Source organism: Cicer arietinum, chromosome 5, assembly GCF_000331145.2.
Source record: "Cicer arietinum cultivar CDC Frontier isolate Library 1 chromosome 5, Cicar.CDCFrontier_v2.0, whole genome shotgun sequence".
Lineage (NCBI taxonomy): Eukaryota > Viridiplantae > Streptophyta > Magnoliopsida > Fabales > Fabaceae > Cicer > Cicer arietinum.
Window position 1 is genome coordinate 76,892,494 of NC_021164.2, and position 11,500 is coordinate 76,903,993.

Consider the following 11,500-nt stretch of genomic DNA (forward strand, 5'->3'; position numbering starts at 1 on the left):
GCCAATAGTTAACTAAATTACATAGCCCAATCCTTAGTTAGAAAACAAATTAGTGATTCTGGCTCATTATTTTGTTAAATATTAATATTAATATGCTAAATAAAATTCCCCTAACTTTATTAATCTTTCAAATTTTATGCTTTGCTTGGAACAACACATTTTTTGACTTGTTTAATTTTTGTTAGCATAATTTTTTTACATTATTTGTTATTTAATATATGAAAATATGATTTAATCATCACTTATTGAACAATTAAATCTTGAACGACAATTTTTTTAAATGACTATTTACATTATCTTTATGTCAAACTAAATATTACATTTAAAAGTATTGTACGTTACTTAAGATTAAAACATTGGAGTTAAAAATAAAATCTAAGTCGCACATAGTATGCTGATAGAATTTATATTCTCTCATTTTGGAAGGATTTGGAGGGAATCGTGGAATAATTATTCAAAATAATTTATAAACAATTTAAAATATATCGCTTTTACTTGACTCAAACATAAATTTAATTAAAATTTTGCTCGTCCGCACTCATTCTTTGAACAAATATATCTCTATTTATCCCTTATGTTAAACCAACCAAACTTTTATCTAAAAAAAGAAATATATTTAGATTGGAACATTTTTTTTATGAAATAAATTATCTAACTTCACTATTTGGTGACTTTAATGTATTTAAATAAATATTAATAAATAAAACAAATTTCTTTAAATAAGGGAGAATGATTTATTAAGAGCTGGATAAAGACAAATTTATCAAATATAAAGAATTCCAATTTAGAAAAATAATACACACACAAACGTGAGGATGTCCTAACTTAAAAAATAATTAAAAACAAAATCCCAAATTTAGTATGGTATTAGGAGCATATGATTTTAATCCCCACACATTTTTTCCATCAACAATGACACCTACTATTATCATACACTTATTTAATTTTATTTTTTTAAATCTCTTTTATCCTATCACGTTACTAATGTACATAATCTATTAAATCACTCTCTTTATTTATTTTTTATCTCAGAGTATTATTGGAAGTGTTCGGATGTCTCTTGAAAAAATTTATTTTTCCATGGTGCATACTCATAGGACATCATGTGAACTTAATAAATAAAGTATATGGTGGCCCCGCATGTACGTACCAATAGTCACTCGTGATCGTGAGGCTTTGTGGTTGGTTCCTAGTTGCTATATACACCACCCCCAGACTAGGCCGGCAAGCCCCAATTGTATTTTCTCCAATTTCCATCATAAATATTAATTGAAACTATAATACACGGAAGAGTGAAGTAAAAGAACAAAATAACAATGAAGGATAAGTTCTTTCTAATTCTAGTTTTCTATGCATTCTCATCACTATTCCACGTAGAAGCAGACAGTGAGTTTGTGAAAACAAGAGGAGTGCAACTTATGCTAAACGGAAGCCCCTATTATGCAAATGGTTTTAATGCATATTGGTTAATGTATGTTGCTTCTGATCCATCTCAAAGAAACAAGGTTTCATCAACGTTTCAAGAGGCTTCAAATCATGGACTTAACATAGCAAGAACTTGGGCTTTTAGTGATGGTGGTTATAAACCACTACAATACTCTCCTGGATCCTACAATGAGGACATGTTCCAGGTTAATTCATTTACTCTTCAATTTCCACCTCCATTTTTTAAATCTTTAATTTATTTTATAATTATAGTATTTTTTTAATTGAGGAAAGAAAAATTATTATTAATAATAGTGATATTAATTACTATTTTACAATCGTCTCATATGATATTTAAATTACGTCGCTTGAAATTCCAATGCCAACTTTTTAACATTAGGGTATTTTTTAACACTAGACCAAAATAACAACAACAACAACAATAATAATAATAATAATAATAATAATAATAATAATAATTTGACATTATAATTTCAATGGACAAAATTCAAATTTATTTACAATAATTATTACAGAAAAATACTTATTAGTGTCACTTTACAGTTAATTACTATAATTTTTCCATTCTCTATTTTTTGTACAAAAATATTTATTAGACTTGTGCTCGTATACTAGTTGTTCATTCCTGATTATTTGCTCTGTATTTATTGGATATTAAAAATAAAATTTAAGGGATTGGACTTTGTAATAGCTGAAGCAAGAAGATATGGGATCAAAGTGGTTTTGAGTTTAGTGAACAATTATGAGAATTTTGGAGGAAAGAAACAATATGTGGAATGGGCAAGGAGTCAGGGTCAGTCCATAAATTCTGAAGATGATTTCTTCACGAATCCTATAGTGAAGGGATACTATAAAAATCACATCAAGGTAATTTTAATTATTCTCTTTATTTTGTTTTTCATATTGCCATTTATACTATGCGTGTTTGCTTGTGGAGAGGTGAAGAAAAGCGTATGCTGAAAAGGATGGGAAGTGTGAGGATCTAGACATAAGGTTACATTGATTTCATGATTAATTTTTTATCAAGGGAAAAAAAGAGAGTGAAGTGTTATTATTTAATATGAGGTTTCTTGCATTCCATTGAAAATGTTTGTAATAGAGTAATGTATAAAAGTGAGTAATCAATCACAAAAAGAGCATATCCAAGAAAATGAGTGAAAGAGAAATTCTTTCATTAAACGACAAATTTCTGACCCAAATATAATAATGCTTCTGACCTTGCCATGGTTGGTCAAATATTTCATGGACCTCATTCACTTATATATTTGTGGTTAAAATTGCTCTAACTGAGTTTAAATGTCCCCCTTTAAGAGCATCGATCAAATTAATGTTTCCACCAAATATCACAACCAAAATATGTTCCCACCTAATAGTTGCCATGAATGACACTCACGTGTAATATTTTTTTAGATATTGAGAATAATAATATATTTTTTTGGCGCAAAGAATAATAATATTATTTATCTAGATATTGAAATATAATAGTAATATTTGTTTTTATGTGGTTGTTGTTATATATTACTATAGAGTGTGGTTACAAGACGTAACAGCCTAAGTGGAGTTGCTTACAAAGATGATCCTACAATAATGGCTTGGGAGCTTATGAATGAGATTAGATGCCCTTCAGATCACTCAGGAAATTCAGTTCAGGTAAACCATATTTGACTCATTAATGTGTGCACATATAAATCTTAATTTTTACGGTTGCGGTAATTTCCGCATGTTTTATAACAGGGTTGGATTAATGAGATGGCATCTTACTTGAAATCCATTGATGGAAACCACTTACTTGAAGCTGGTTTGGAGGGTTTCTACGGGCAATTAAAGGCAGAGTCTAACCCTAACTTTCAAGTAGGAACCGATTTCATTGCAAACAACCAAATTCCCACCATCGATTTTGCAACACTACACTCCTACCCAGATCAATGGTTTGAATTTTTATTTCAACTTTTTTTTAAATATATTAAATGAAATAATAAAGAAAGTTACATATATCTGTTTAATATTTGAATTCAGAAGATAATATATAACCTAACAATTTTAATATTTGTAAGTAATACTTTTTATTTTTACATGAATAAAAAAAATTATTTGGACAAAAGAGTTCTGATAGATATTATTTATAAACAAATTAAATAAAATTCATATTTTGTCGGTCATGTACTAGTATTTTATCAAACATCAAGAGATTAACTTAATTGTTTTTAGCAGGCACAGACAATATACATTTTTTTTACATATACATTTAATTATAGTGGTTTCATTTTGTATATTTATTCTTAAAATATCTCCACAAATATCTACCTAGTAAGATGTAATTTGATGTATGTTTAAAAAAAATATAGTGATAGTCGTTATAAATTAAATCTAAACCTCAATTAATACTTTTATAGTTTATTCTTTTTATCACAAAATAAAATAAAAAATATAGAAATATATAATTGAGGGGATCGAGAATTTCAAACTGTAGAGCCACATACTTGGCATTTTAGTGTAAAACAAGTTAACATCTCTGCACGGGTAAGTGATATGTATGAACTTTAAACTTCCTTAAGCAAAATACCGTCGTTTTATTTTAATATAAATTCTTCAAAAAGATAATAAGAATATTGATAGTGACATTTTTTAATGGAGAGTGATTACATTCTTTAGTCACTTTCAAGAATAGAGAATAGAGCAATTGTGATGTAGGGAGGATGAGGAAATCTTTGTGCAAATAAAATAAAATTGAAAATAATTAATTTTAAAATACAAAGGATCTAAGTTTTTGAAAGTAAAATTAATTTTACATGAGAAAAATGTAATAAGAGTATAAAAAAAAAAATGAAAAAGTGATAAACAATGTTAAACTTATATGTTATACAGACAAAAAGAGTAGAAAAATAGATTATTTGACTTTTAATAGTGAAATTCTATTCTGCAAAAAATATAGTGAAATTATATTTTAGGCTAAATTACATTTGTGGTACTTTAACTTAATCTCAGGTAACGTTTTAGTCCTTTATCTTTTTTTTTTTCCGATTTAGTCATTTATTCCTAACAATATCAAATAAAGTATGAAAATATGAGTTTATTTGAAGATTTGCGTTACAAATTTGATGAAATTTGTATTATATTGAAGAATATAATTAATTTTATGAGTATTGATTGAATTTTTTTTTTGAATTTTTGTATAAAAAAGGATAACATTGTTGAAATTTTAAAACATAAAATATCAAATTGTCACTTAAAATTAAAATAAAGGACCAAGTCGGAAAAAAAAAAGATAAAGGACTAAAACGTTACCTGAGAATAAGTTAAAGGACCACAAATGTAATTTAGCCTATATTTTATTATAATAGGATTGATTATTACTTTTATCATTTATAGTTTTACTACAAGATCTTGATCGCACAGTGATGATATTATTGCTAGTTATTTTGTACAAGTACAAAGCATCATAAAGATTAAAAAACTTTGTTCAAAGTTTAAACAGTCCCATACTTATGCTACTGCTAGTTATATTGTTTGCAAAGTTGTATTATGGTAAAATAAATCCTTAATTGTTGTCCAGCCAAACTTTGGATTATGAAGGCTATTCACATGAGAATCAGGTGGTTAAAACCAAAAAAGATCGCTAAACCTTGATATTAAGGTTGTTATTGTTAATGAATTATGACAGTGGATAGTGATTTAGTTTTGTTTTACTTCCAATGAGCAGGTTATCAAATTCAGGCTATGAAGACCAAATATCTTTCTTAGGTAGCTGGCTCAATGAACACATCCAAGATGCACAGAACATCCTTCACAAGCCCCTTCTATTTGCTGAGTTTGGCATTTCCACTTACAACTCAACACTGAGAGATCAGTTTTTCAATACGGTATTTTCCGCGATATATTCATCAGCAAGTGGTGGTGGGGCTGCTGCCGGTGGCTTATTTTGGCAACTTCTTGCTAAATGGATGGATTCTTTCCGAGATGGTTACGAGGTGGTCTTAGGTGAGAGCCCCTCGACAGCTACTTTGATTGCTCAAGAGTCTCAAAAACTAAACCGAATTCGCAAGATGTATGCCCGGCTCAGAAACATTGACAAGTGGAACAAATCAAAGGGAAATTAGAAGGTTACAATGGCATGCTCGTGCCAAGGGAGGGAACTGACTCATACAAGTGTCCTATAAATGTTCTCTAAGTTTAACTGTCTCTACACCTGTTGCACTATACAGCAACTGTAAGAAATCCAAAGTAATACTCAACAATCAACATATATGTAACGACTGATAGAAATAAGATATAGTTATCAGTGATATTTATATTCAGAAACTGATGATATGTTTTTATTTGGAAAATAGCTTGTTACAAGCAAGTATTCGACTTTGTAAGTGTCTGCAAGTTAACTATTGTACTCAAGATTTATGTCTAACTCTAGAGAGATCCAAATGATAATTTGAACTTGAAGTGCTTCATATAACTGTTCCATCTTTAATTGTTGCATTCTTCAGTATAGCCGTGATACCTGACCTAATGTAAAATCCTTCCTTAGTTCTGTCTGCTTCTTCAACACCCTGAGAAGTCAACATGTTTAAATCAGCAGAGATGTTTAGATAATGAAATACTACACCATCAGTCAAAATTTATGCTGAAGTTTCTGAAAGCAAGATTTTGAAACAACACTTACATCTGCATTTGTAATTATCACATTTCTTCCGATTCTTGCATTCTTGTCGATAATACAATTCCTTAAAAAACGCTCAAAGAATAAAATTATCAGAAATAAGAAAGAGAGCGCCATTTAATGTTGACATGTACATTGGCAAGCATGGTCAGCTTGGATAGTTACATGTTCTTCTTGATTTTTATGTGACATAATTGTACCTGATTTTGGTATTTTCTCCAACCCCAACTGGGACCTTCCCTTCTGCCAGCAGAGACGCAATTTCAGACTCGGTTTGATAGTAATCAGCACCCATCATCATAGTATCCTAGATGACAAAACCCATCAAGAAGATAAAAAGGAATAAAATCAATTAGCTAGAAGAACATTCTTCTTTCTTTTAAGAAATAGTTAAAATTAAATCCTAAAAATTGGCAAAAGAAATAGGAAGATTAAGGTCATAAGATAAATTTGTGAAAGTAGGAATCTAGAACACAAACTAAGGGTCGTCATGTATCTCACTCTCAATAAAACAAAAACAAAAAAAGTGGCAAGTAAAAAGAAGTACAAATGTATACCTGAAGCTCCACACCGGACTCTAAACGTGAGCGTATTCCGACAATAGAATGTTGAACACTGCACTCCCTCAAGAAGCAACCGTGAGAAATAATTGCGTCCACGATCTATTGAAATCAATTCATCATTCTTATAGTACTATCAACAACAAAAATCAATCAAGCACTCATATTCAGCATAAATTCTCTTGTAAAAGCTGGATACAATACCTTGCATTTTTCTACTTTAGTGGGTGGTAGGAATCTTGGGGAAGTGTAGAAAGGTGTATTTGGATCATAGAATTGAAATTTTGGAGGCTGCAAGTAATGTCACAAATGATCAATAAATTTGCTGCACTTATCCTTACAAACAAAAACTTGTTCCAAAGTAAAATCGCGTATTCACTTTTTGTCGGTTGCATTATCAAGTGCATGGCTATCAGCAAAAACATCGGTACTATACAATTAAGGCTTTTAAATCATGAAAATTTCTGTAGCTCTGTAGTAAGACAAAATTTCGATTCTAGAGTTTATAATTTCCCAAACACTTGCTTGTAGTCAAACTTCTAACCATGCAAAAACATTTGGATTGGCTGAATACCATTTTAGTCAGTGAGAATGACCTTGAGAAATATGAACTGAAGTTAAAAGAAATTAGTGGATATTTATACAGACCTGATCTGTTAGGGCCAGATTTGCATCAAAGAAGGACTTTATGGTTCCAATATCTTCCCAGTAGTCGTTGAACAAATATGCCTGAGAATGCAAATTGAAACAGAAACATGAAGTTACTTACTGGTAAACCTAAAGAAATATTTTTGTCATCATTCAAAGATTTTATAAAAGAAAAGCAGTAAGGATATTCCTTTTCACCTGGACATTGTGATCGTCGTTCACAGCAGATGGAATGATTTCAGATCCAAAGTCATTGCATGTAGAACAGTTTGATCTTAAAAGTTTCAGTAGGGTCTCGGTTCTGAACACGTAGACACCCATGGATGCAATATAAGGTTGTTTCTTTGCTTCTTCTGGAGATAACCCAAGAAGTGTGGTGTCGACACGCTGCAGTTATTAGTTATGCATTAGCTAGGCAACAGCTAAATTAAACTTACTACCAATTATTCAGGTAAAAGGGATGTAAGAAAGTTCAGGCTTGAGATACTATAAATTCACCATTGCTTTCAGTTCTGATCCCTTGGGCTTTTCCGCAAACTGTATAATCCGTCCCTTTCCGTCAATTTTTAGCAGCCCATAATCTGATGCTCGACTACAATACAGATAAGATGATATCATTGCTTGTGAAAGATTGAATGAAACCAAATCAGGCAGATATTTCATATAGACATACCTGTCATCCATGGGAATACACGATACCGTGATATCAGCGTTTGTGTCAATATGTTTCTGCAATGACAGCCCCAAGTCAAAATCACTATTAGTTTTATAAAATGGAAAAATGCGGTACAAAATCCATTAGTTGTAATCTTAGACCAGAAATTATATCAATTTCACCTGTACAAAATCCATATAGTTCATTCGATAAAGATGATCACCAGAGAGTATCAATATATGCTCAACATTCTTGGTCTTAGCATCCTGGGTGACAATCCAGACACATTAGCTATACTAAAGATCAAACCAGTATAAGTATTTTTCCTTTTAAGCAAATATGCAAAGATCTTACCTCAAAAACCCATATAAATTGCCTCACAGCATCAGCTGTTCCTTGGAACCATTTCTTCCCTGCTTCTCCAGATGTTTGAGTGGCAGCCAAGACCTGTGTGTACGTATTTACAATTAAATTTCAACATTACAATCATCATCACCTTTCATTCTTGTAACATTTCCATGTCGACGATAAATGTAAAAATGCAGCTTCCTTTAAAACAATTCACCAATAATATAAGTAACTCTAACTCACCTCCACGAAACCCTCTCCAAAAGTGGAGACATTACCAAAATTGTAGGAGCGGGATAGGTGGCGGTTGAGGGAGAAAGAATTGAACTGTGTCAAGATGAATATTTTCCTAATGCCACTGTTGATGCAATTGCTCATAGGGATATCTATGAGTCTGTAACACCCTCCAATTGGAACCTGCAAAATTTCACCAAAATCAAAAAAATAAAAAAACTCTGCAATAATTGATATGCACAATGCAATTACTAGTACTAACCAACCATCAAACACTCCAAAAGAAAAAGTTATAGAGTTTAAATATGTTTAGTCTCTATAAAACTACAATTTTTTAAATCTGGTCCTACATAAACTATTCAATTTTCCTCCTTACCTAAAAAACTTTATACAAAAAATGAATGTCTTTAGTCCATTTTTTTTTATCTAAATTATGTTTTTTTGATCTAAATGTCTTTTAGTCCATATAAAAGCAAAATAAAGACTAAAATCCAACAAACTTTACATAGAGACAAAACTTGAAAAAATCTAAAATTTTACTTACTAAAATCATATTTAATGCAAAATTAGACATACCGCAGGTTTAGCTCTTTTGCTAGTGAGAGGAAAAAGGCGAGTTCCAGCACCACCACCCAAAATGATCGAAGCTACACTTTTTGGGTCTGCTTTAGGAGTATCAAAATAGGGTCCCTCATGAAATGTCTGAAATCAAAATCAAAATCCAAAACCAGAAGAAGAAAAAAATTAATAATAATAAAAAATATATATTATCTTTATGATAATTTACATTGAGTAATTTACCATACCATAGACTCTTCAAAATCATTGATCCCTGATGTAAGAACAGAATATGAAGCACCATTTCTGGGATTAAAGCTTCTAAGATTATTGATGTGAATTTGTGAAAACTTAGGTGATGTGAGAAATTTTGTGCTTAAATTTCCCTTTAAAGTTTCACCTAAGAACACACTGCTTCTAAGAGATGCATAGTTTGAACCTATAGCTAAATCCATTTTTTTTCTTTCAATTAGGAGAGTTTATTGAAGTGAATTGAAGAGAAAAATGTGATAATAATGGAGGAAAGTGTACTCCAGTAGAGTTAAGAAAAATGATGAGTTGAAGTTGAAGAACAAAAACTGGTGACTCACGAGAAGCTTGTTAAGACAAACACACACACACGTTGAGTCAGCAGTGGCTCTACAAATTTCTACGAGTTCATTCATCAATCAATAGATTTTATTGTACAGTTAATATGATTCTGTTTCTTTTTTTGTTCTTTTTAGTATTAAAATTGATTTTAATTTCACACTTTTGTTTTATTTTTTTCTTTCTAAAAGACTCTTTTGCTTAACTATAAATAAAGTTAAGATATCAATTCTGATACACTATTAATTGTTTACGTTAAAGTAACTTTTTAGAATAAAAAATCGAAGCATAAACAAGTATCATATTAAAGTTATTCTTTTTATGTAGCATATAAATAGAGTGACAAACGTTGCTGAAACTTATATATTACTATTTTTGAATAAAAATGTTTAATATAATAATATTAATATTTATCCATTAAATTAAATTTTACAGACAAAATCAATTTCTGTAAATATCACATTTGATATATTGGTTATCGAAATAAAAATGTAATCAAACTTTAATATTTATAATCAAAATCGCTATATTAATTTATTTTAAAAATAAATAAATAAAAATACATTCTGTTCAGCCATAAATAAACAGGAAAGACCTAAGTACTAGTTAGGTCTAGTTTACTTGGAAAAAATATAAATAAATCAGTGAAAATCAACCATATATTTTAAACCTAAATTTTTATAATAAAATGTTAAAAGGATTTATTATTTGGTGACATGTGTTTAAGATGCAAGTTTTGAAAGGGAGAAGTAGTATAATTATTTTGTTTTAGTGCATGGTATGTTGTCGCGTAACGCTACGGAGGGGATGGCGTTGTTGTCTGGTAGCAGTACGATTCATGCGATAAATGGTAATGACCCACTTCACATGGGACGTATACAGAACTTCCAGGGACAATAACAACAAAACAAATAATGTTTGCTTTTTCAGAGTTGGCTTTCCGGTGTTACAGTCAAACTCAAATGTGAAACAGTGCCCATGAGTCTAACATAACATTCCTTCTTTTATTACTCCTCCATTCCAATATATTAGTGGTAATAATGGAAAATATATTTTTTGTTTATATTTTTAGAGTGGAAAAGAAAATTGATTTATTATTTTTTTTTTCTTTTTTACAATCAAGGAATTTTTTTATTTACAAAAATTAAGAAAATCAAATAGATAATTTAATATATCTAATTTATTTATAAATCTATTTAAAATATTTTTTGTATTTGAATGTGTCAAACTTTAATAATTTTCATATTCAAAGATGAACTATTAAGTAATATTAATGAGGAGCATCTTTAAAAAATAATTAAATATATAATAATTAAAAATAATATTTATATTTAAGGAAACATTATATTCTCAAAATATATTTATAATTAAGGACATAAATATTTCGTGTAAATTAGAATGAAAAATCATTCGTACGATTTAATTTTTTTTACAAACAAAAATGTAAAATATACTTATACAAAGAATTGTAGGTTTGTCAAAAAAGTCATGGCATAAATTTGATATGCGGGATGTCATAGATTTATTTTTTAGGTTTGAGTTTAATCTTGAAATAGTATGTTAGTTTACTTAAAAATCTATTTTATTTTAATATTTCTTAATAAGTAATCAAACATATATTTAAATATGTTAACGAGTTAATATATCAACGAAATTAAGTTTAATTTTGATATTCAACATGATATTTTGAAGAGTATGACTTATACCATCATATTTTAATTCTATTTTATAACAATATATTTAAATATGTCAAAAATTAAATAAATTTAATATACGTAAATTACAAAAATTTGAATATCTAATAAAAAATTA

The 11,500-nt window shown here is 29.3% G+C and overlaps 2 protein-coding genes across 2 annotated transcripts; one reads left to right on the forward strand and one right to left on the reverse strand.

The window, feature by feature from the left end:
* Positions 1 to 1,238: 1,238 nt before the first annotated feature.
* LOC101497955 (mannan endo-1,4-beta-mannosidase 7-like) lies at positions 1,239 to 5,799 on the forward strand. The gene is made up of 5 exons (XM_012716036.3): positions 1,239 to 1,631; positions 2,119 to 2,313; positions 2,974 to 3,096; positions 3,181 to 3,374; positions 5,147 to 5,799. Exons 1-5 carry the CDS (start codon positions 1,317 to 1,319, stop codon positions 5,541 to 5,543), a joined length of 1,224 nt encoding a protein of 407 aa, XP_012571490.1. The 5' UTR covers positions 1,239 to 1,316; the 3' UTR covers positions 5,544 to 5,799.
* On the reverse strand, positions 5,707 to 9,727 carry LOC101498284 (glucose-1-phosphate adenylyltransferase large subunit 2, chloroplastic-like). Its single transcript, NM_001279152.1, is given in 14 exon segments — positions 5,707 to 5,987; positions 6,101 to 6,161; positions 6,298 to 6,404; positions 6,655 to 6,759; positions 6,862 to 6,948; positions 7,306 to 7,386; positions 7,504 to 7,692; positions 7,804 to 7,897; positions 7,979 to 8,034; positions 8,143 to 8,226; positions 8,315 to 8,407; positions 8,552 to 8,725; positions 9,119 to 9,244; positions 9,349 to 9,727. Coding segments are annotated over 14 exon segments (1,566 nt in total). The 5' UTR covers positions 9,556 to 9,727; the 3' UTR covers positions 5,707 to 5,885.
* Between the last annotated feature and the right edge of the window lie 1,773 nt (positions 9,728 to 11,500).